Source organism: Aplidium turbinatum, chromosome 5, assembly GCF_918807975.1.
Source record: "Aplidium turbinatum chromosome 5, kaAplTurb1.1, whole genome shotgun sequence".
Lineage (NCBI taxonomy): Eukaryota > Metazoa > Chordata > Ascidiacea > Aplousobranchia > Polyclinidae > Aplidium > Aplidium turbinatum.
Window position 1 is genome coordinate 36,725,263 of NC_137476.1, and position 26,547 is coordinate 36,751,809.

A 26,547-nucleotide genomic window follows, 5' to 3' on the forward strand; every position below is an offset into this window, starting at 1 on the left:
ATCTACTTGTTTTAATGCATCAATTTTGGTGGCCGTGCTTAACTACATTTATCGATGCATATACCACAATATTAGATCCTTTTATGCACGTCTTAAACCATTATGGTTTTGCAACCTTTTCCTTTTGTTGGTTTTGTTACTGTATTTCTTTTTCACAATATCATTTCTTTTGTATTCTGACAAAGAAAAATAAATTGAATTGAATTGAATTAAATCTAACGTCAGGCTCAAACTTTTTCTTGCGAGGCAGATATAACTCTAAAGCCTTAGATTTTCTCATTACGCACCGAAATAATACCCAACAGTAAGCAATTCTGAGATTGCTTCCACAGATTAGTTAAAAGAAACGTAAACCGTGTAAAATTTGCTCTGCTTTTTTCCTTTGTTTCTCACCTTGTTTCTTCGTATACCAAAAACGAGAGATTAATAGATGCAATACGAATCTCTGCTTCTTTAACCCTTAGAAGGTTGGGCTCCTGGAGTCTTGCTCAGTTTGGGGGGGGGGGGGGCTGTCGATTTTTCTAACGCTTTAGGAGTGATATCTCTGTTATTTTTTAAGGCACGGTTTCAAAATTTGGGATTCACTTTTTAAATTATTCACGCTGAGCATATCCGAAAATTAAAACTATGTGAATTTTAGAACTGCTCATATACGTTGAAATGTTGAGGTGACTTATGACTGTAATTGTAGCGTGAGATTACACATTATTTTTTGGTAGAGGAATGAAGAACATGCATTGCAATGTTGTGATTAAATCTTTTTTACAAAATCTCAATTTAAATCTATATTTTTCTTGCAAAATGATATAATAATGCAAAATAACATATAATAATGCAAAATAACATAAAAATAGAATATGAAATATTTCAGAGGATGTGCTGAGAAGTGCCTTATATCTCTCAATTTAGAAAAATTATTCGCTCAAAATTTCAGCTCAATAGAGGTGAATAAAAGTTAGGAAAAGTCAAGAAATCTCGTAGTCGCAGCCTCAGTGGTTTTAGAGATACAACTGTTGATACAAAAAAGTTGAATTGACAGCCTCTCCCAACCTTCAAAGGGTTAAGTTTCCAATTTTTTTAAAATTAAAACCGAGTTGAAATCATGGACATGAGTTAGAAACTGTTCTAATTCGTATTCAGGTAGAGAAATTACGAAATCGTTTCACTAAACAATATTATCTTCTTTTTTTCAATTTTGGCAAGGGAAGCAATGCTTCCCTTGCTTCCATTGAGGATGCGCCCCTGCCTTAGGGTAATGCCAACCAAAAGCATGTTGAGAGCTGAGCCTCGTAGATATTTTTAGCAATTGCAACCGTTGCAAACTAAGGCGTTGGCCTACTGGGCTACAATTTGAAGATCTAACGAATGCTGATGTTCTTTTGATATCCACATCATCAGCGTCAAGTGAAATAGTAAGTAAACGCATAGCCTACTTACGGTAGGAGACAAAACCTTTGTTGCATTAACACTGGGAAATGCTGGGCATTGACATTTAGGTGATAATGACTGCAAGCATGCTGAGCCGCATAGATATTTTCAGCAATTCCAACAGGTGCAAAGAAAGGCGTTGGCCTATTTTTCTGTAGTTGCATGTAGAATGACTCCGCAATCCAAAGATCTAGCAAGTGATAATTTTATTTTGATATCCACATCATCAGCATTAAGTGAACATCTGATTACACTAGGGAACAAAACTTTTGTTGCATTGATACTGACACTTGCCCTTGGCTAAATCTATTATTGTAATTACAGTAGGCTATTGTACAAAGATATGCTCGGCATGGTTACTTGGAAACTCATCCTGATTTAATAAATTTTGCAATGTGATATTAATGTATTTCAATGTGATTAAACTAGATTTTTTCTGTGGCTATTTGCAGATTTGTTTACAAGCCCATGCGAATTCCAAAAAATATTGACGATGCTAAAACCATAAATATTGTGTTATTTTGTGATTAACATGACATGTATGATTCAGGTAGGCTACAACTGTATCAACAGTGGTGTAAAATATTCACTAGTTTTGTAAAAGGTTTTTCCATCATTGATCTAATTTTTTCTGCTGCAGAGTAAAAGTAAATCACTACAACAATTGTTTGAAATATGCTTTTGCAATTATAACATAACTCACACAAAATAATAGTGATTTCTGATTGTACATGCGAGAAATACCTGCTGTCGCATACGATGTTTGTGGACAGTGGGTTGCATTCATAACTCATAGTACATTGTACGCCCACAAAACTAAAAATCTATTATTATGACGATACTTTCATGTAAACATTCCCAGACTTACAGAACAATCCCGAAATGCGGTAACATAAATCCGTAGATAATTACAACTTTTGTTATTTCACATTGACGTGTCATTCTTGAAAGTCCCATTTACAAGGCATAAAATAGCAGCACTGGACGAAGCTACACTAACCTGGCTTTCCATCACCTGTCCTGACATCTGAGCAATCCTGTCTCACATGACAGAAGAAGAATTAATTTAATTTCTAGCTTGAAGCATTGGAAAACACCTTTTGTTTATGCACAAAAATCAAACGTTACTTTACTTTTGAAAAAGTTACTGCTAAAGAGTCAACTGCGAGTGCAGACAATATCGTTTTGTGGATTAGCAACTTTTCATTGTGAGACTTATCCAGGCAGCCATCAACAAGCAAAGTAATTCTGTTTGTCATTTGCACTAGTTCATGGTTTGCAGCAAACTTTTCGAACATTTTTTTTTTGCAATTTTATAAAAAAGATCGTTTAGAATTGAACACTCATTAAACACTTTAAGTCTAAACAAGTGTCGCTCAAAGTTTTACACAAATATGTTAAATTCTAACTGACAAACAAAATACATTTGGTGATGATACAGTCCAATACATTTGACGCATAAAGGAAAGAGAATGACAACACAATGACAATCCAGTGAAAACACAATAAAGAAACAATGAAAACATATAACAACTTTGATGGTAGTCGGTGTTGAAGCAAAATTGTCAGTGGGTAGTCGGCAATTGATGAGAGCTCTAGCACTACCAGGTTATGCTTTCATAATGGTTTATTTTTACTATAAACAGTATATTAACATTTGCACTAGTATTATTAAGGGTATCACACATCAATCAGCTTTTCTTGTTATAGAGTGAACCAAGAAATTTAGATCTACTAGTTATTTTGTTCATTTTTGACCGATTTTATCTTAGAGGTTTCATGCTAAGTTGCCTAGCAATCATCAGACCCAACACTTTTTCAAATAGGGTAAAAATAAAATTAAAAGTAAAAAAATGTATGTAGCTGTATAGAAAGAGGAGATTTACAATGCAGTAGCTACTCTGTAGATGGAGTAATGCATGTTCTTTCCAAACCATTAGAACAGCATAGGCTACATTTTTTTAGCTATTGCTGAAGATTTGCACCAGCAGAATTACATCATATGATCTAGATCAGTGCTACTCAAACTTTTTTATGCCGTGTACCGGCTGAGCACCTTCCATCACTTGGCGTCCCGGTCAATTTACGAAAAAAAGACAAGAGCAAAGTCATTATTACTTTTGTAACAAATACACAAAAAAACAAGTAAAAAAACACTTTTATTAATGGTCTTTCGAATTTTGATGTGAAGTGTGCGCTTGCTTATTTGCGACCAGCTTATCCAATTGCTGTTTAATGGAAGACAATGCTACTCGAAGAGGAGCATGGATATCCAACGCGTTTCTGTGTTGTCCCTTTAAACAGCTCATGGTAGAAAAGCCGGCTTCACATAGATATGTAGAAGGGAATGGAAGCAGTGTTTTAAACTTTTAATAGCCATGGTATACAGTCTCGGTTATTCTGCTTCCAATAATTCAATAATTCTGGATACTCGGATATTCTGCTTCATTTAATTCAATGAAGCCAAATTTTAAATACGATGGATCATATTTTCGAACAAATGTTGAACGACTCCTTTTTACAGTCAACACCTCAGTCACCTCAGTGCTTCCAGCATTACTTTCGTTTGAATCAGAAACATCATGTAGGTCTGAAACTGATTGTCTCTGCTTCATATATTTGTCCATAGGACCACACTTTGCCATTTGTAAAACTTAGCTGAAACTATACTTTTATAGGCTAATAGGGCTAACAGCTAACTCACTTTCTAAAAAAGAACAAGGTTTATAGCTTCAACAAATCTATGTAAAAACATGCTCAACTCACTACAATCATCTGATATTTTGTAGTCAGAGTGTGGCCGATCGATTGAGCCTCTCACTTCTCTACTCGTTACTGGACGCTGCAGGTATAGTCAAGCACGTGGACACAGCACAAACACACAAAAAGGGTGATCATCTCGCATCGACCATTGCGATACTTTGTTGAAATAATGGATAACAATTACGAAACAACACTTCTTTGTGACGTAACTGAAAGTTTAGCGGGTCCCGTAGCAGCGGGCCATCAAACAGTCTATAGCTGGGAAAGCAGATTGAACATTATCGTTGCCTAAAAATTATTATATAGACGTTCTGATCAACATAAAACAAATTACTCAATCGACAATTTCTCCTAACTGACCGCGTACCAGCAGCCAAGTGCTCACGTACCGGCACCGGTACGCGTACCGGCGTTTGAGTAGCACTGATTTAGATCACTAAATTTTTATCTGAAATACAAGTGGTAGGCCTATGCTGTTTTGACCACAACTGTAATACCATGCCTTTGTAAAGAAAAAATTTCTTTGTCACAAATGTACCAGAAGGTATCCGCTTTATTACGTAGCTACGAGATATTTGCAGAAAGAGCAGGAAAGGCTAAGCACTAACCAGAAACAAACATTTTTCATCGCAGTAGACTACCACCTACAGGTAAGCATAAGGTAAGGTAAGACAGGTAAGCTACATGCTCTATTAACAGCAGCGACGAAATTTATTGTATATTAAAAGTATTAGCATTTTTTTTTTTAACCATCCAAGTATATTACTGATTCATTTGTTGCTATATATTTCTGAAAATTTCAGACCAGTTAGGTACAACTTCTTGCTCCAAAGCCTCTCGCGATAGGTCATCAATTAAGTGTTTAATTAAGACAATTAAACACTTGAGAAAAAGCTAAATTCTAAAAGTAAGAGCTAAAGTGACTTCTCGAAATAATATCTTACAGAAACTGGGAAACGATTGAGGTACCCTTCCGGATACAGTGCGGTCAACTGCTATAGCCTATACGCTGTTCGCCTGCAGAATACTGTATTCTTGCTTAGAACGCTCGGCACATGCTAACAAAATCAATTCCATATTAAACCAAAGCTGCCGTTTGGTTACAGGCTGTCTCAAACCAATATCACGTCGCTTCACATTCGGTCTGGAATTGCTCCTCCCAACATCAGAAGAAGCGTGACCAGCAGAAAAGAAAGAATTTGTCAGGACATGAATTTGAATTACTCACTATTTGGTCCAATTCCAGCACGCGGACTATTAAAGTCAAGGAAAGATTTTCTTGCTTCAGTTGCTCCACTGGGTTAAAATGAGGTCGCCGCCAATGTGCGGGTCTAACAATGGGAGGAGCAGTTGGCAGCCGGGCTGACACCGGCCAATATGGAGCTTTCTACCACAGGCCCTCCTCCAGGAAAGCGTGAACCCTGGAAGCATTGGCGATGCCTCAACCGCGCTTTAGAACTGGTATCGGAAGATGTAAGACGTTGATACTGGGAGTAGTCTTTGGGAAGCAAAATTTGTAAATGTGGACAGAAGCAAACGATGCAAGTACATCTCCATAAATGCCCTGTCCTAAAATCAAGTTGCTCTATACACAGGAATTAGCCGAGTTCAACGATAGAGCAAGAATTTGCGTGATGCTCTGGGATACGGCCTGTGTCACACACGATACAGAAGAAGATTAAGACAATTTATTTTCATCATTTTGATGTCAACTATTGCAATAAATTTCCTTTTCAACAAAGGAGGCGGTGGTATTATGCACTAGAACTTTGAGTGCTTAGATCGCTAGGTCTTTTTAAAATCTATCAAAAGCTTCCACCCAAAATTTAGCGTTTTTCACGAATAAAAACATCATTAATCTCTTAGACCAAACTTGCAAATGTCTTGCAAAACAGCAACAGGCTGTTTTCTAGAGTAAACTTAAACCAGTAGAACAGTTCTAAATTATAAACCATAAAAATGCAACCAAAAAGCAAAAAAGCCCAAAAATTTGCAACCCGCAGTTGCTGAAATTACCAATGAGGAAAATTGACATGAGGGAATCAAAGACACAAGGCTTTTCCTAACAATAATATGCTTACGGTATTTGAATTATTGTGAGCAATTATTCAAAGTAAAAATCATGGACGATTTTCATCAGTCTCATCCGCACCACGTTTGTCATCCACATAAGTGCGTACCATCCCACAGGCTGAAAAGCACTATAGTTTATACAGTATTATTGCGAATCAAACAGTTGTCTAAAATACCCAAATTACAGATCATCTTCTTCTTCAACAGATTGATCATGTTTGATCAGCTGTGATCTCCCTTATGAACTGCCTCCATTTTGTTCTGTCCTTTGTTTTTATTAGTGTTTCCGGTATGCTTTTTATTCCTGTAATTTGCTTGATATTGTCAAAATATTTCATTTTTTGTCGTCCTTTTGTTCGTTTGCCTTGCACCATCCCAGTCAACATTGAATTTTCCAACGAGTTGCTTCTTGCTATGTGTCCGAAATATCTCAATTTTCTAAGGTTAATGTTATTAATCAGACTCCATTTATCGTTTATTTGTTGGGAAACAAATTCATTTGTTTTTCTTTCCATCCAGCTGATGCGTAATAGTCTTCTGTGACACCACGTTTCAAAACTTTTTAATTTTTTAATGTCACGTTTTTTGCATGTCCAAATTTCACATCCATATGTGGCAATTGGGAAAACGAGAGTTCGCAGCAATCTTAATTTTGTGTTTTTACCAATTGACCTCTGTTTCCACACCGTTGTAAGTGATGTCACAGCTCTTTTTGCCATAGCAATTCGCCTTCTAATTTCCGTGCTTTCATCATAAGTGTCAGTTGTGACACTGCCAAGATAGCAGAAATTACTTACACTTTCAACAACATTACCACCAATGTATAAGTTTGGACAAATTTCATCCTTTTTACTTATGGCCATTACTTTTGTTTTTGTGGGATGTAATTGCAAACCATATTCTTCACTTCTTGACTTGATCCTATTCAAAAGTTCTTGCAGTTCCGTTACACTTCCACCGACCAACACTATGTCGTCAGCATATCGAAAGTTGGTTATCATTTTTCCTCCAATTTTCACAGAGCCATCAAAATTCTCCAAAACTTTTCTCATTATGTGTTCAGTATATAGATTGAAAAGATATGGTGACAATATGCATCCCTGTCTGACACCTTTTCCAATGGAAAACCACTCGGTGAGGTCATTTCCAGTTCTTACTGCTGCTTTTTGAGCAGTATACAGACTTCGCATTAAATTGATCAGATGTGTAGGAAAGCCATAACCTTTCAGAATTATCCACAATTGTTGGTGCTTCACTGAATCAAAAGCCTTTCGATAGTCTAGAAAACATAAGTGAGTTGAAAGGTTGCGTTCTCTTCGTTTCTCTATCAGCATTTTAAGATTGAATATTGCCTCTTTTGTTCCTTTGCGGGTCTATAACCAGCCTGTTCAGGAGCTAATTCGTGTTCAATTTTGTTTTCTAATCTTTTTTTAATTATTGTTAACATTACCTTGCTGGCATGAATAATTAAAGCAATTGTTCGGTGGTTGCTGCATTCCGTTATACAGATAGCTAGCATCAAATGTTTTCCATAGGCTATATGCGCGTAAATAAAATAATTATTATCAAAGTAATGTTTATAACCTGTTTTTTTTTTTTTTTCAGAATCCTCAAAAAATTCTGCAAACAAGTAAAAAAAAAGTAAAGTAGAGTAAAAGTAAATCATTGTAGTTTTACGTCATGTCATGCAATTGTTTTTTTTTGTTTTTGTTTAATTTTTCAGACACATTTTGTGTATGCTATAGCCTACATATCAAAAATGATTTCAAGACTGTGAAAACATATCAACAAATGAAACTCTCTACACCAAAAGTGGAGCCCCAAAATTCATATAAGCTTGTTGTGTTTCCATCTTCATATAATTTTTTTAGCCGATGCTTTCACGTAAACATTCCTAGACTTACAGAATGTGGTTACTCAAAGCTGAAGATAATTAAATTTTCTGTTGTTCGTGTGCATAAGTTAGTTAAGTTATTGCCCGAAGCGTTGATGTGGAAAATACTTTTTTGTTTATGCACAAAGATGAAACGTTAATTTACGTTTTAAACATTAGTGCTAAATAATCAACTGCGAGTGCAATAGATATCCCTTCTTTACAATTTACAGATCAAAAACTAGTTATTGTGAGACTTAGCCCGGCAAAAACATCAGGCAAGTTAATTTTGTAATAAGATGTTTCCACTACTGCAGCTCATGAATTGCAGCAATTTTTCAAAAATTTTTTTGCATGTTCATAAAGTGATCATACGAAAATAAATATTGTTAAAAACGTTTAGTCGAACAACCAAACTAAACAACCGTAATACAAAGTTTGACAAAGTTTTGTTTAATTTTAACCGACAAGCAAAGTACATTTTAGAGATGATGCAGTCGAATACTTTTGATGCACAAATCCAAGAGTATGACAACAAAATGAAAGCACAATAAAAATACAATGACAACACTGAAGGTGAATAGCAGTGTACTGCATGTTGTCGGAATGGGCGCAAAACAATACATGATTATTATCAGGATTATAATTTATTATTAACACATGATTATATTGCATTATATCTAAATATTTGAAGTAATGTAGTGGTTTCCAAAAGTTCAAAAAGTTGACCTGGAATGGTTAATATTTATCAATAGCGCAAATATAAAGTGAGGGGATATGATAAACCTAATCATACAATTATGAGATGACCAGTTGACCACCTCGACTGCGATATTCGACAAGTAGAGGTAAATGTGATTCCAGACATTTGTAAAATTTTTAGAGAAAGTCCTTTTTTCGCATTTTTAAAGCAGTGGTCAGTGGTCACCCAAAGTTTGTCCTTGATTGGTATAAGATTGAAATGAAGCAGTTTTTAGCTGTGCTACTTTGTAATAAGATTGTGAATTTATGTAGCCTACTAAACGTAAATTGAATATAACTTACAAATTAAAAACTATATTATTAAGCATTAAAAAAAAACAACTGAGAAACAATACACCTTAGGAATTTAAAGCTTCTTGTTTCAAGTGTTGAAGGCAGTAATTATTTTTCAGGTAATCTGTTTTATGCGCAAAAGAGGTTAAGCTTTCAAATGGTGTGTGGTACCCAACGTTTATCTTGGTCACCGACTGGCATGCGAAAGTATGCATCATAGGCTTCTTTCGCACGGTTGCAACTCTCCAGGCAGTGCTTTTTAGCTTTTTTTGCAAAGAACTCACCACACACGTAGCAGAAGGAATCTGCTGAGTACTTGCTTAGTAACACACCCGAAGTTATGGTGGTAGAACTAAGATTTCTCATGTTTTTTCGGCATAAGCAAACAAAATATAGCAATTGTTTTCCAAGGACAAAGAATTTTTTTTTTGTTACATGGTGAAGCCAAGTTTGAAATTTCATTAGTAGGTGATTATATGCTTTTAAATTTCAAATAATTTGCATTATTATGTATGTATTTTGACAACACTACTCTATAAAAAAGTTACATTGCAGTTTTTTTACCATTTCAGTAATAGCTGATGAAAACGTTGTTCACTATTAGTTTCATCATCAGATTTCAAAGATGTAATCAAGCTCGAGGGACCAGTAGATAATTTTAAATGCTTGGTTTGCAGTTTTTATAACGAAATCTTTTAAAAATGTTGTTGACATTAAAGTTGATATTTGTTCTCTGGTTTGCTTGTGTAAAATGTCAATCATCGGGAACTGGCAACACTTGTGCCGGTCCACCAACGTTTATTTGCAATGCTGGTGGGAACGATGGGTCAGTTGGTCAACCACATGTCCACTCCAATGGCAATATTGCCCAGGGGCGTCCCGGTAAGACTGGAGTGAAGGGCGTACAGGGTGCGAAAGGACAAAAGGTAATTGTTGAATTTTTGTAAGGCGCTAATTGCAATACAAAGTTTTGTAAGTTTTTTTAGTCGCATCCATGCTTTTTCCTTGTGATTATAAGTTTAAGGTCAGAAATTCAATTTTGCGTCATGTAAACTAATAAGTTTTAATGTCTTGATACATTACTTCAAGTCTTTATTCTGTAAATCTGCCCGATAGCTTAGTTGATTCAGCATCCAACTTTGTGCACGAAGTAGCCCCAAGATGTAGACGAGCTAGTTCGACTCTCGAGGTGTGCGCTTGAATAACGCATTTCAAGCACATCTCCCGTTCAGCGTCGCCTAGTGGAAGGAATAATTCACAGATCACAAAACTTTGACATTCGGAAACTTTGCTTTGTCAATGTCATTAACCTGGTGTCATGCGTCAGCGGTTCAAAGCCCGTTAAACTATGCAAACCAAGTAAGTATAAGTAGGCCTACTATGCTAAACTGCCAGGAATATCCGTTGGGATGTTTCAGAAGATGAAGATTAAAACTAACTAAGAAATCAATAAAAAATCAACCAAGTTTGGTAACTACAAAAATTTATTGGTAGAGCTTTCGCCGCCATAAAGGCGGCTTCATCAGTACTTTTGATTACATATAGAATTTTTATTGATTATTATACGCTTGGTTGAATCCTTTTACATGGATCCTACAATTATTTATGATTAGCAATTCCCAAAACACCGAGAAGCCAGAACTGAGTTTAAGAGTCTGCAGAAACCTTTTATTACTATAACTAAGAAATATTTGACTTCTCAAAAACACTGTCACCTTTCTGTGTACGATGGTGGCTTTATCTTGTAGAGCTCACTGCCAATCAGCTACTCTTCCAACCCTTTCTTTGATCGGACTCAGCGCATTCTAATTTAATGGTTGAAACCTTTCAGGGAGAACAAGGAACTCCAGAAGATGTCAGTGAAAGATTACGAAAACTTGAAAAGGAACTGCAAGAATTTAAATGTAAATAATTATTTGTAAACTCAATATGACAATAACCAATATTCAAAACAAAACGACCTAACTTCAATTAATCATGAACTGCAGTGTAAATCTTTGTTGTAAATGGTCTAAAAACCAACTTGTTTTTATTTAACTTACTGTTGTGTGCTACAAATATAAATGTGGTAGCATCGGTTTTATTTAATATACAGTAGCTAAAAAATTATTTAGATCATTTGCAGTAAGCTGGATACAAAATCATATTTATTTAAACTTATTCAAACAGAGTTAGGCTCTATTGAAATATCTGTTTCATTTAAATAAACCTCAATGAAAGTTAAAGGAGGTCTAGCCTGGCTGATCAAAATTTAATTTTTGCTTATGTAACATTAAACTAATTTGCATAAAAATAAATTAATCTGCATAGTAAGAAACGCAAATGAATAGTTTATGTACTACAGTAAGCATAATTGCTTGGGTTAGACGTATTTCAAAAGATGCTTCTTCCGTTTTCTTGATTGTGCTATAAAAGTTTAAACCTCCATCAGCATATAACGTATGCTTCATTATCTACAAACTCAACTTATTTCTAACCCAGGGATTCATAGTATAGGGATCGCCAACTCGGCTGAAAATCCGACAATCGGAGAGTAAAAGTGTTGCCAGATATTTTATATATTTTTAGAACAAATTATTGTTTTGGCATTTTTAAAGAGTAGTGGTCGCCCAAAGCTTGTCCGTTTAAAACTAACCTGAAGTTTAAAGTTGCACAAGATTGAGTTAAAGTAGTTTGTAGTTGTGTAACTTTGCAATAAGAATGTTCTAAGTTTATGTACCAAACTTAAATAAAACTTGCAGGTGTAAAAAAAAATTATTAGAAACCAGTTAAGAACAAAAAATAATTGAGAAAATTAAAATACACCTCAGGAATAAAGAGATTCATGTTTTAAGTGTTGAAGCCAGTAATTATTTTTCAAGTAGGCTTAATATGTTTTATGTACAAGAGAGGGTAAATTTGCCAAAAATATGATAGTTTGATAAGTGAACAATAAAACTGCTTTAGATTAGTTTTAAAATATTTATTTACGGGCAGGTTTTGGGCAACTACTACTTTAAAAATGTCAAAATAATATTTTTTCCAAAAATATAAAAACTATCTGGCAACGCTTTTACACTCCGGTTGTCGGATTTTCAGCCGAGTTGGCGATCCCTATACTATGAATCCCTGCTCTAACCACTCACTCCTTTAAGTAAAGAACTGGAATGTTGCGATCTCGGGGTTTGTAACTTGAGTCTGAAGGATTAACTTGAGTTCTGGGCAAAATGACTTCTAGAGAAGCTAGAAATAGAATCCTGGATTCCATATTAGGATTTTTGAGGCTGGCGAGTTCAATAGTGTTACTTTCAAAACCATCTGAGGTCATTTTCATGGTTAAAATATTATATTTCAAAGTCAAATCACAGAATTGTGGTCATTTTTGCCCATTTTTTTGTCTAAATCGTAAAGCAAAATTATTTGAAGGAAGTCTGTGACGAAATATGATATTACAATTACATAAACATCATATGTATTTCTCAACACTGGGTCTGCTACTATTCGGTGAGTCCGATTCGGTGAGTCCGATTCGGTGAGTCCGATTCGGTGAGAGCCTTTTTCGGTGAGAGCCTTTTTCGGTGAGAGCCCTATTCGGTGAGTTTTTTTTTTTTAATTATTGCGCGCCGTAGCCTAATTATCATTGCCGTTATAGGGTTAGGGGATAGGGGTTAGGGGTTGGGGGATAGGGGTTAGGGGGTTTTTGGGGTTGGGGGTTTTTGTGTTTTTTTTTGAATTTTTGTTTGAAAATTATCGGGTACCGTAGCCTAATTAAATCCCCTAACCCCAAACCCCTAACCCAAACCCCCCAACCCCCCACCCCAAAAACCCCCAACCCCAAAAACCCCCCAAACCCCCAAGTCCCCCCAAACCCCCAAGTCCCCAAAAACCCCAAAAAACCCCAACCCCAAAAAACCCCAACCCCAAAAACCCCCAACCCCAAAACCGCAAACCCCTAACCCCAAACCCCCAACCCCAAAAACCCCCAACCCCAAAAACCCCCAACCCCAAAAACTCCCAACCCCCTAACCCCAAAAAACCCCAACCCCAAAAGCCCCCAACCCCAAAACCGCAAACCCCTAACCCCAAACCCCCAACCCCAAAAACCCCCAACCCCAAAAACCCCCAACCCCCTAACCCCAAAACCCCCAAACCCCAAAAACCCACCCCAACCCCAAAAACCCCTAACCCCCTAACTATCCCCTAACCCTATAACGGCAATGATAATTAGGCTACGGCGCGCAATAATTTAAAAAAAAAAAACTCACCGAATAGGGCTCTCACCGAAAAAGGCTCTCACCGAAAAAGGCTCTCACCGAATCGGACTCACCGAATCGGACTCACCGAATCGGGCCATTCCGCTCAACACTATGGCTATTACCTAAAAGGAGTCTATGATTACAATATAATACACAAATTGACAATACATAACAAGATGACACCATAACAGGCAATGTCTATCACTAGTTGGAAAGCTTTTTTTGGCTCCTGAGGCATCTCAAAGACTTTCTTTGTCAAATAACTGATTTGGGGGGGGGGGGGGGCGGCGCCCGTGAATTTAGCACGGGGTGGCTGACCCCGCAAATTGTTTAAAAAAAAATCCTAAATCAAACGTTTCTAAGTTCAGATTTGCGTTAGTTTGACCTTCATTGCGGATCGATCTCAATTCAAAGATCTACTTGTTGCAACAAGAGCGCTGCTCCTAAGATAACAAAAGAAACAGAAGTACGGTAGCTGATAAACGCCAGCATGGTGCCGTTGAAGCACAGTAACAATGATTGAAAAACGTTTTTCTTGATTTCTTCTCCTTTGGTTTTTCTTGGGAGTGTCAATAACGAGGTGCAGTTTGCTCAGTTTAGTATCTACGCATATTAAGAGCTAAAGTTCAAAGTGACCAGCATATAATTTGAAGTAGCCTACATTATAAAGCTTGGCGATAAGGAGTCTATGCCTCTAACTAATGTTTTCAGCACTACAAACGTTATCTCTCGTAGTAGACTGAGTGTTTCAATATGAGACCGAGACAGAGTGGCTCTGCAGACATTTAACTGGTGTTTTCAGCACTATAAACCTTCTCGTCTATAATAGGCTAATATTTAATTTATGGTTGAAGCATTGTTGGTCAATCCTCCAAAGTCATGTGACTACATCGATGGAACAGCTGACCAATCAGGATTCTACTTGATATCACCTGACAGTTCAATCTTCACGCAGTTTTATGTTTATTGCAAGTTCACTGGAACAACCACAGGTAAGATGCTAAACAACGTATTGCTTTATATTATTCTAAATCCATTAAATGTCTAAAATACCCACATAACAGATTGATAGCATCAAATGTTATCCTTATTATACGTCAGAAAATGAAGTAGTTGCTATCACAATAATCTTAACAGCTTATTTAGTTTTCACAAAATCCTGAAAAAGCTCTGAAAATCAGATAAAAAATTAAACCGGTATAACTGGCTAAAACTATATGAAAAAGACATGAACAACTTTACTTTGTTCCCAACCAAAGCTTCAAATTAAATGAAAGAACTTTCGCAAAATCTTGTCGGCAGCCGTGGCCGAGTGGTTAGCGCGCTGGGCTCGCAGTCGAGAGCCTGCATGTTCGACTCCAGCCACCTGCACTTGCTGTTGTTTCTCTGGGCAAGAAACTTAACGATAATTGCCTCTACCTAGTGATCGATTTCGAGTAATGGGTAGTACCAAATTTAAGTCATAAGTAGAGTAGACAACCGGAAACAGACATTGCCGTCGGCTGCAGCGTGGGTCAGGTTCAGGTGTATGTCGGAAGGCGTACACCGATGCATAGCGCTCAAGTCCGCTTTCCCGCAATGCAGGACAAAGATAAACAAACAAATAAACAAACAAACAATCTAAACAGTTCAGTTAAGTTAATGAAACAATGCAATAGCCTTAATAAAGTCATCATGATTGCAATATAATACAAGTCTACATTTTGTGCCCAAACGCAAGCGTGTGTTTGTTTTTGCAGCTGAAATAAAGTAAATTATCGCGTTATTGTTTATTTTGGTTTAATCCAAAATGAAAAACCTGTGTCTTAAAAAAAAAATTTTCACTAAAAGTTTCCATCAGTTTTGTCTGTGAGGCCTGGATTTGATACTCGCTCCAGACCTGACAAATATATAGAAATAATACACAGTCGTTGAATACACTGAGTGTTGTTATGTGACGAAACCACAACGTTCCCATAATATGCCGTTGCTACATTTCAGAGACCATCATCTCACACGACAGTGCGAGTGAGATCAGTGTTGCCAAGTGCGAACTTCGTAGGTGTTACAAACGGAAGATTAAATATGACATCGCATTACCTCAAGTGATTGCTTTGATCGAACAATCACAAAGTTGCAGGCAATTCATCAAGGTTGGTAGCCCGATATTGGAACTGCAATATTTTTTTTTCATATTAAGCTTCAAGTTTAAAACCGGTATTGAAAAAAAAGAGGATTTTTTTTTTAAATCTTTACTGACATTAACTTATTCCTATGGGTTGAAGCGTCCCTCAAGGTTGTCAAAAAACGCTTGCTGAGGAGAAGCTTGTCAAATAAGTTTCCCTATCCTGTCTGGTACACCCCAGACAATCATCAACTTGTTTGTTATTTGTTTTTGTTTTTCTTTACCAGACTAAGATTAAATTTAGAGTTTTACATACAACACCAAATTATTAAACTGATATCAAGTTGCAGCCATCCAGACGACATCCAACATAACATTGAGCTGAAAGAAAACTAAAGAGTTTTGCCTTTCCTTTGGGTAGGCAGTAGGCACCTTTCCTACAGGTAAAGATGCAAGCAAAAAATAAAGGGAGGCGTGATACAAGAAATTATGAACAGACATGAGCACCAACAATTTGACTCAGCGCGTGAGGCGAATGAGCCTCCAGAACATGGGTCTGAATTGAAAATAAAATTAAAAATATCCATCTCCACATTGGCTATTAAAGTGTTAACCAATATGTAAGTTATTTTTCTTGGCAGTCAATTGCAGAAAGAATTGACAGCGATAGACACCGTGTTTCGCCAATGAGGCTGATCAAGTAGACTCATTGCAATATAATATCGATTGTCGTTCAATATTTCAGTGAAGCGTTCAGTTTAATTTCATTCCACAAATCCTAAGATGATATTTTACATGGGAAAATTATGCAGTTACCTCGGACAAAAAGAAACATTATTCTTTGAGATCCTATTGAAATATTATGCGTTTGCATCTGGTTTAGATTTAGAAAAAAACATATTTTTTGTGAAACTTTTGTTTATATTATTTTTTACAATGCACTATTTACAAAAAAATTGACCGCCATATAATGCTGCATATAAGGCAACAAACAAAAATCAGTTCATTTCCATTCAGCAAAACTTTGTTGTGAAAACAAATCTGTTTGCTCCGATTTTTGTAACATTTTCAAAGGCTGGCTGCAATTATAGACAAACAGGCAACTTCAAAAATGCGCTTTTAATTAAAAATACATTTGTAAAGAAACGGACAAATGAAAGTTTTCACAAACAAGAAACGTCTCACTCGTATTCTGTATTCGTGATGGAAGCTCAGGTCAAAATTGATTGTTTTACTGCAACTTATTGACAATTCTTTAAACATGATTTTGATTTTTAAAGTTTTACAAACATTTTCTATCTATCTTTAGTCTTTCTTCATTATCCTATTAGGAATTATAATCCATTGTGGTGTTTTCAATTATAGGTTCTCAAACGTTTTTAGTTATTTTTTTCTTGACAGCTTTTGTTTGACAGTTTTGGATACTCTTGGAAATGTTTGAATGTCTGTTTTTGTGTTGAGTCAGTCTGTTGTCTATAAAAGAGCCACCTGATTGTTAATGTCAGAGACTTATCGAGATACCCTAGTTTTTTTGCTTTTAAAAATTACTAAAGTAGTTATTTCTGAGTCAAATATGTCGGCATGTGGCTTCAAAATGGCACACGGCACAATGTTGTCAAGTACCCACTTAGTCGGCACAGGATATCAGGAAATCTGCATCAAAACTTGGAAATATTACACTACTTGATAAACAGTATTAGCCTTATATCATTAGTTTTGTTTTGTCTTTTATGTTTGAAGTGATGTGTATAGATGTTACGTGAACACTGCATGACACTTCTGAAAGATACACGAATAAAAACAGTTTTAATTGATGAAGAGTCAATCTTGCTAATTTGCAACAAAACATACTGTTTAATTTTGTTGGAGAAGTAACTTAAACAGACGTAACTTAGCAGCAACAATACATTTAACATTATAAAAACAAAAAAACAATAAGCGAACGTTTTCGGCTAGTTATTTGGCTGGTCAAACATACTGCGTATTGTTTTTTATTTTGTTTGGAGTGGTTTGTACCGATGGTATGTATGGCACTGTAGGGCACTTCTGAAAGGTAGAAACAGTTTAGGTGGAGATTCAATCTTGCAATTTGCAACAAAACATAGTTTATGAAGTAATAATGGCGGTATGTCTTTAACATGTGGAGTGATACAAACGTTGTGTGCCCACACACTTTACGTTATTAGACTGGATTCAATTAGACAAGGTGTCGTTGTTAAGATTAGCAGTGGAATGTCACAACTACGGCTATAAATTCCAAGCAGGCCACTTGTTTATCATAATTGGTTTCATTGTCATTTTGTCAAATTTATAAATTACGTTGTTTAAACTCAAAGAATGAGAACATTTTAAACCTCTTCGTTATAAAATTTGCCTCAAGATGGATCCAAGTTTACCTTATGGATTGAATTTAAGTTTTCTGTTAAGTACGTTTGTAGTGAAGAAACTTAAACCTCACTTATTGGTTGTCTTTCAGTATCGATGCGTTGCATCATACATGTTTGTAAACGCCAACCCAACAATGGCTGCCTGGTTGTCACGTGATGGATCAGCACAGATATACTGGGGAGGAGCTACGTCACGTAGGGACCGCTATTGTGCATGTGGAGAAACTGGTGAGATTGTTTCATTAATGGAAATATTTTGATGATTATGATGAAATTATTCCGATATGAGTTCCATTGTCGTATGCACATATTAATATTACATATAAATTAAATCGTATATTGTATATGCAGAAAATAAAGTACATTAACACAGCGCTGTAAATTGTGTATATGCATCTATATTAGACAATAAATACTATTAATACTACAAAAAGTGCTCAATGTCAAGCAAAAAGCCAAGCAGAGCAAATTAAATCAAATGCAGTTATTACCTCCTAAAACCTCTACAGTCTGTTTCACCTGCGGTCCAAGTAGATCCCTGGGATGCAAAATAAAATTATGTAATGTGGTCTAACATCACCCCTGAGATGATGTCTACATATTGCTGATCAACAAGGTCCAAAATTGGGAAATTTTGAAAATTTTGAAAAAAAAAATTTGGACCTCAACGGACCAAAATCGTAAAAAAAATTTGGACCTCAAAAGATTAAAGGAGGATCATCAGAAGATTTTTATAACTACATTTGATGTAGCTATACTATAATACTTTCTAGGTAGTGGCCTATTTCGGTTGTTACATATACTTTCAATTTTCAACAATATATAAACAACTTCAACTGAGTTGGTATTCTTAAACATTTTAGCTACGTCTCCTTTGAAGTCACTTGTGAAACTTTGTGCTTTCCTTTTCTCGTTTGAAGTATACATCAAAGTCAAACTGCATAAATTTTACTTGTTTTGGATTTTAGAATGAAGTTTATTTTCCATTATAAATAAATCAATAGCTTGGCTGGTTTTTCGAAGTTAGCAGATTAATTCTTGTCTTAGTTGAAGACAATGCACACCGCATGTTAAGTTTACAGTTAAGTTTGTTGCAACCTTGTGTCATTACACTTGTAAGTGCGAAAAGATACTTCAAACAAAAATCATCACAATATCCATTGTTTACAAAATATGGACTAACCAACAATCGCAAAAACAAGGGGTGGGGTAGAAATTAAAGTCAAAACAAGGTCACATCACCAGTCAATAATCGTGACACAAAGTAAGGTGTTGCCAACATTTCTGTTCACGACTTGTACAATACAGCAGCACGCGGTTGTGCAACAGCCTACCACTATCGCGCCTTTTTTAGAGAATCTTCACGCCCCTTAAAATGGGCGTGATCTCCAGCTTAAGAACCACTGCAATAAAGGGAATTACCCTGCAATTGCAATAAGTTTTCCACCCAGAGGAGCGCAATAAACGTCATAATCGAAATTGTGTTAACAATTGATGAACCCCAAGAACTTGTTGTTGACATCCACTCGTCATATCAGTGACGAAAGCACTTGTTGGCTACTGGGCCATACAAATTATTTGGAACATTCATTACATGCGGTCTCATGAATGATTAATATTTTCTGTAGTTTGCGCATGTTTCTTTTAGGTCGCTACACGTACATTATTCTATTGCTCTATTCATGTTTTAATTTAGTCGTGAACGAAATATAAGTTTGCCCAATACACTTTACAATTTATTTGATTCGCTGCAGGTACCTGTGAGAATAACAGTTACAAATGTAATTGTGACAAGAACTCTTCTCCTGAAACTTCGGATGAAGGATATTTGACGGATAAGGATTCGCTTCCAGTGACGGAATTGCAATTCGGAGACACTGATCTTAGTGGTGAAAGTGGATGGCACACACTCGGTCCATTGATATGCAGTGGACGTAGTCAAGACTAGATCTGATGCAATGCATGGTAATGCAGATTAAAGGAAATGCATCGATTATTGTTGTTGACCTTATAAGAAACTGATTGCTTTTTCGACATTGTATTCACTCAATCATCGATTACTATATATTCTACTTAACAATTATAAATCTTTAATAGAGAGTTCGGTTTGTTGTACCACAGTCATACAAAACAAAGCAACTTCAATAAAAAAAGTTACTTTGTTTTGTGTGTGTCTAACAAGGATATTTGTAAATAAATCATAGCATTGTATCGACTATCGCTTGTTTTGCGCCATCTTATAACTTTTTGCAAGAATTGCTTCTGGGCGAAACTTCCAGAAACAAAAAAACTTGGTGCAATTTACTGATTTGTACCAAAATTTTGCTGTAGGCTGAAACATATTTCAATTGAAAACAAGCAAGACTTATCCCAATATTCGTTGCTGTTCGTGACAAAGATTTGCTTTTGCTGAAAAAACAAATCAAAAACTGGCAAATAATTTGATTTTTCTCAAATGCTTTAACAGTGAACTTTCAGCTAAGTGTTGCATTTTATTTAAAACATCACTTGAGTTATGACAGAACAAACACAAATGTGAAGCAACAGAAACAATAGGCCTATCTACCAGATTTAAAATTGTGATACTTTTCTCCATTTTCGAAGGGACAAGTTAACTTTCAATGTTTCATGCCACGTTCATTGTTATGCAAAACACAGGAAACGAGGTAATTTGATAGCTTTTGACCGACAGTTCGTAAATATGCTTTGCAAAGACATGCGCTTGTCTTGTATTAAATATAATAAATTAACATTGATTTTGTGGAGGTATCTTTGTTTTATTTTAAGAGGCTGAAATTACACGGGGTTTCCGTAGTGAGGAAACTCGTGTCATAACAGAGGCCTTTAACACAGATATTATGGCGCTGCAAAAGTCCTGGTTTACGATGCCTCTGTCTGATGGTTGTGACGTTGCAGTAAATTGTTAGTTTTAAGAAGGTTTGTTCATTTCAACCAGACTTTGTTTTAAAGTTCCACCACTTCATTGTTACACTCTGACAGCTGCCACGAATTCAGAACAATCTGTAAACCCGATAAGTTTCCCAGCGGAAAAGTAGTTGCAATTGTAACTGCGCCAGTGTAGGCTAACTTGTGGATTTGTGCAATATACACATTGCTTTTATGAGATAGAAACTTGTTTTACAGTCAGTTTAAACGAGCTGACAATATGACATCATTGATACATTCAAAGCCAAGTTTCTTTTTGGAAGTAACTTTTTGCATTCATGTTAAAACCTAGGTTCAAGTGACGATTGTTCTTCTCCAAGGCCAATTTGACTCCAACAAAAACAAAATGATGAATCACCAGATCATCACAATATAAAGTTGTGTAATAAAAAAAAGGGCCTGTAATTTTTAAAAGAGGCCTGGAGATGCAATAAAACAGCAAATATCTCTCGAAGTTATAAGAAGTTATCTACATCATTGCAATGTATATGCGTTTGCACTTGTTTGCTACCACTCCAGATGCATCTCTGTTTTGAAAATTATTATCTTTTTGAAAGAAAACTAGTCGTTTTTCAACAGCTCTAGCATATATCTGAATACTTTACTGCACATTTCCTTGTGTTGCTGTCTTGTTTGGAGTCCCAGGCCCCTTATTAGTACAAGACCAAAACAACCACTCATCGATCATGTTATAAAGTAAACGTTCGACAAGCAATGTTAACTTACGTTGTTTGAACCCAAGAATAAGCAACACGCTTTGTAGACGGAGAATTTGTCGTTACAAAGAAAACTGTTCTCAGCATAAACATTAAAAACTATTGGAAACGTATTCGAAACAGCAAAGCTAAAAACACAAGGTTCACGGCTTGCGGACTACCACGGCAACCTACCACAGCGCCCTTTTTTTATTGTCACTCACGAATATTTTTAAATTCAAGTTGGCCATGTAGGACGACAGAGTGTTGTGCTAATTTCTGGTGGTGGGATTGTCGGTCGTTTCAGTTCTTTTCGTTTGTTGCTCTTTTTACCTGGATTCTGTCGCTGGATTCTGTCGCTCAACGTCAAGCTTATTATGTTGCAAGGAATCAATACAGGAATCAATAGCGAAGACCGTCTTGTCCTGATCACTTTTCGCCATAACCATGCCCAGAAGTGTTGTCATAACATCGACGACTGTATATGAGCGGGTTTGCTATCAAGCAACGTTCCGTTACATATTTTTGGTAGTCTACACAGTACACAATACCAAGGCAAAATTTAGATCTCAAATAAACCTTACTGATCAACGAATCAGCTACCAAATTATAAACTATTGTACCATATTGTAGGTGTTAAACTATTAAAGGCGTGTATGTGTAACTATTTAAGGTGTCGTCACATCTACCCTTTTCTAAACCTCTGTTATGTTTGGGATATACTGTTTGTTGTTGTAATAGTCAGAAATAAAAACAAACTAAACTCAACAAATATAGATTCTGAATGTCAAATAAATTCATTTTCCCTTTCTTTTTCTGTATGGCAAAGAAGTGACAAAACTGCCTTCAATGCAATAAAACTAAGCATCCACCCCCAGCTTTTATGATGGGTCTGAAGTCGTGTTTTTGGTATAACTGAGTGAGCTACCGTACTCAAGTTTTATAATATTTCTATATTCAAACAGTCTGATCGTTGTTTTAATCACGTGATTGAAGCCTTGTCATCAGATTTAGTGAAGTTAAAAATTAGAGAAGAATGCATGTAAAAACAGAAAGTGATTCCGAGACCTGGTTGAAAATTCGTGGCATGTATTTGATGTCAATTTAAAGTTTTTTAAATATGTTTAAACAATGGAATTGTGACGTTACCAAAGCAACATTGTGCCTCTCCTGGCTCATTTTGCGTTCAATCAGCAACAATTGGAAGTTTAGTGAAGTCGCTAAGCAGCGGAAGCTTTGAAGTAGCACCAGAACTTATTTATTTTTATAAGAATTTATAAATCTAATCTGGTGTATGACTTCATTTTGGCCTGACTAGATCACGCAGTCTGTTCTAGGAGGAAATTAGCATTAAAGTATTATCGAGCCTATAAGCATGATTATATAAAATTTTGAGACCAAGAATTAGGCTAAGTGTAATTTATTTTACGTGCTGTGCTGGCGCTGCCTAGCAGTCTGAAGTTTTGAGGTTCATTCACAACTTCACAAGCAGTTGTGCTTTACCGTAGTACTTTTACCTAACTTTCTCAAGTTATCAAGCGGATAACACCAATGTTCGGATTGGGAATGATTCGCTATTCAGTGGTGCCGAAGTTAGTTGAGGATTGGGGGAGGATAAATTAACAATTTATCAAATTTTAGACGATTTTTGAACATTGGGGGGGATGCATATTTTTATACACAATTTTAGTGGTACCGGTATTAAGTTTATAAAACAATCACCGGACCTCGGCAAATTAGCTGCTAACAACATAATATACAGATAAGAAATCATGGAGATAAAAGTGCTACCAGTGCTCTTGTGAATGATTGCTGCAAGATTAAGAAACAAGCAAAGAAATTGGCAGGCTACCTCCAGCGGGATTCGAACCTATGACCTTCCAATAAATGCTTAGTTTTTCCAAAAAAAAACAGAAGTGATACTTTTCTGCTTGTCCTCTCCTTCTCTAGAATCACTATACACTTGTTGCACAATAGGACAGTCACTATAGTCAGGATACTGAAAACAATCGAAGCTGCAGAAGAGCATCTGCAAATTTATGACAAAAATAATAACTTTCAAACACATGACAAGAACTTGTTAAAACCGAACATGTTGCGTCTTACGGTAGTGCGCATTTAAAACTCATTAGCAACGTCATTTATGCTGATGTCATTAAGAATATTTTGGTAAATGTTGCAAATAATGCTAGCATTCAACCTTTCCTGTCCCAAAGTATTTCTCAGAAAGGTTTTCAATCTACGAAGATTGGAAAACAACCTCTCACAAGCAACAGAATAGCATACTGGGCAAACTATAGTTACGAGCTGTGATTAAACGCAGGAGATTAATCCATTGCATACCAGAGACACAAGGCCTGCACAGGAGATTAATACAATGAGTCCCCTCATCAGCATTATTGCAGTGCATTGGCCAAAGGCCTGGTCCAACTCGTCCTTAATACCTTCAATGAAGGTCCTTCATTGTCTAGCGTCAAATCCAAGACAATTTAGGATTGTGATCAAACATCAATAAAACAAAAACAACAGCAATTCAAGATGCTTGCAAACAACTAAATCGAAGTACAATTTCATAGCAAATAATTTTTTATGAATTATTGGGGGGGATGCTGCTAAAATATTGGGGGGGATATATCCTCTCCATCCCCCCTACTTCGGCACCACTGTCGCTATTAGTTTCTTCAATCTCTAGTGAACACACAACCCAACGCTCACAAAACGCGCCGACATGCCAGCAAATGTCGGCGACAAATTAAATTAATTAATATTAGTTTTTGAAAAAATCTGCCGGGCTTGGATCGTTTTATTTTTATCCACAATTATCCGACAAAAATACCGGTATCTATTGGTCGGTCACCGCCGGTTGCATTAACATAGCGCTCTGTTGAGATGAATTTTAAGTAGACCAATACGTAAAATACTTTGAAAATATTTTTTCCATGTAGGCATATACATTATAATTATAGAGCCTATTATTTTACTTTAACTTTTACTTGTCCTTTTAATTCCAAATAATTATAAAAACAGACCATGAAACAAATTAATACAAAGAAAACGGAAAGTGGGGCTGAAGGGCGAAAGAGACGAAAGTAGAAGTTGCAAGCTGCAATAACACATTTGTTTTCCTCGTGATTTGTTCATAAAAGACTTGTATGCAATATTTAACTTAAATTGTTAAAAAGGGCGCACATTTAAACTATGCCATTGGCGCGATTTTGCATAGGTACACCACTGCTTGCTACCCATCACATTGCCCCACTCTCGTTTCAATTAAGTCGTGAACAAAACATGAATGACCACACCAAAAATTATATTTCGATTTTTTTTCAAAACGCAGGTACCCGTGAGGACAACAGCTTCAAATGCAATTGTGATAAGAACTCTACTCCTGAAACTTCGGATGAAGGATATTTGACGGATAGGGATTCGCCTCCAGTGACGGAATTGCAATTCGGGAACACTGATGTCAGTAGTGAGAAGGGTTGTCACACACTCGGTCCATTGATATGCAGTGGGCATAGTCAGGAGTAGAGCTGATGCACTGAAAATATTGAAAACATTGAAATACAGCGTAATTGTTGACTTTATATGAAGCTGATTGCTTTTCGGACATAATATTCTATTCACTCACCTATGTATTCTATTTAACTGTTCAAGTTCTACGTTAATTAAACGTAAAATTTTCGTGTACAGGATATAAACGGCTGATTTGAAGACTCGTGCGGCGCTCAAATCAAATCTGTTAAATTTTCACTCAGTTTCATTCTTTTCACAGTATGAATTGCGTGTCGGTTTACATTACTTTAGACGTAGTGTATTTGCATGTAATCCATTTCTGAAAACAACGCTTGCTTTTTTGGGGTAAATCGCCGATACCATTTCTTTCCTCAACGAAATTATCAGCATTTCCCTTCTGGATGCTTCTCTTTTAAAGTGTTTTTCAGTCGTGTCTTGAAAATTCAGGTGACAGTTGATCTCTTTGTTACGGGCTCAAGTTTTCCTTCCAACGGCTTTGTAGGCCTACAGCAAGAACTAAAGAGAATTTTGCACTCGGAATCCCATTATGTCATTGCAGAAGTGTTTATGTGTTTTGTCTACGTAACTCGTTAGTAAATTTATAAAATATGTTAAAAGTTCTTGCCCAATCTTTTCTAAATTTACACAAATTTTTGACAAAACAAAAATTTTAGTAGTGCGGTTGTTCCCCTGCACCCCTAGTTTCTACACGTATGGGTTACTTCAACTAAAAATTATTGGAAAAAGAGTGGAATATGCAATCATCTATTCCATAATGCACTACCCTCACAGAATATGATCAAAGGCTAACCATGTAGTGCAAGAGTTAATTGGGGAACTGAACAAAAAAATTTGAATATTTTTTTGTCCAATAATTTAAACCAATTATCTACAAGTGGATGCTTTCAATATAGATTTAAAAGTAGTATCTTTCAATTGTTGTCTACAGGTTTGTCTTTTGCATTGCATGATTAATAATACTAGTAATACTATATAACAACATTTATATAGCACCACATCCACAGTGCAAACTATGTTCCTGGGCGCTGTACATGACAATGGAGATAATAATTAATATGGTACTTTCAGCAATAATGTTCAGGGAAATAGAACCTTTTCAAGCGAGTTTTGAATTCATGTAAATTTTCAGCTTCTTTTACAAAAATAGGCAAACACTTCCAGCAATAGACATCAATTTTGTTAAAGCTTACACGTGTTTAAAGTCCACAAACCACACTTGCCAAATTGATGAAACAAGATTTAAAAGAAACAAATATTTCCGTTTAGAATTCTGTTGTGAAATTCATTTCAACCTTTCATTATTTTTAATAAACATATGACAGCCACTGCAATTCGTGACTTAACGCACTTCACAGATTTGTAAAAAAAAAACAGAAACATAAAAATGTCAACATAAAAACAACATAATTAAGATGAAATGTCACGGCATTATCAGAAGATGAAACAGGCGGCTACAGTCAGTTGGTCAGTT

The 26,547-nt window shown here is 36.0% G+C and overlaps 1 protein-coding gene across 2 annotated transcripts in view; it reads left to right on the forward strand.

Annotated features, from left to right (window-relative positions):
• Positions 1-20,614, forward strand: part of LOC145770334 (contactin-associated protein-like 4) — a 34,725-nt gene extending 14,111 nt beyond the window's left edge. Inside the window, exons 1-6 of one of the 2 annotated variants that reach the window (XM_082581938.1) lie at positions 9,867-10,098; positions 11,004-11,076; positions 14,262-14,399; positions 15,388-15,539; positions 17,988-18,126; positions 19,653-20,614. In XM_082581938.1, the coding sequence (XP_082438064.1) occupies positions 9,874-10,098; positions 11,004-11,076; positions 14,262-14,399; positions 15,388-15,539; positions 17,988-18,126; positions 19,653-19,846 (921 nt within the window). In that variant the 5' untranslated portion in view covers positions 9,867-9,873 and the 3' untranslated portion in view covers positions 19,847-20,614. Of the gene's footprint in view, positions 1-9,866; positions 10,099-11,003; positions 11,077-14,261; positions 14,400-15,387; positions 15,540-17,987; positions 18,127-19,652 lie in introns of those variants that run through there. The other variant, XM_082581939.1, reaches the window with a different exon arrangement.
• The last annotated feature ends 5,933 nt before the right edge of the window (positions 20,615-26,547 follow it).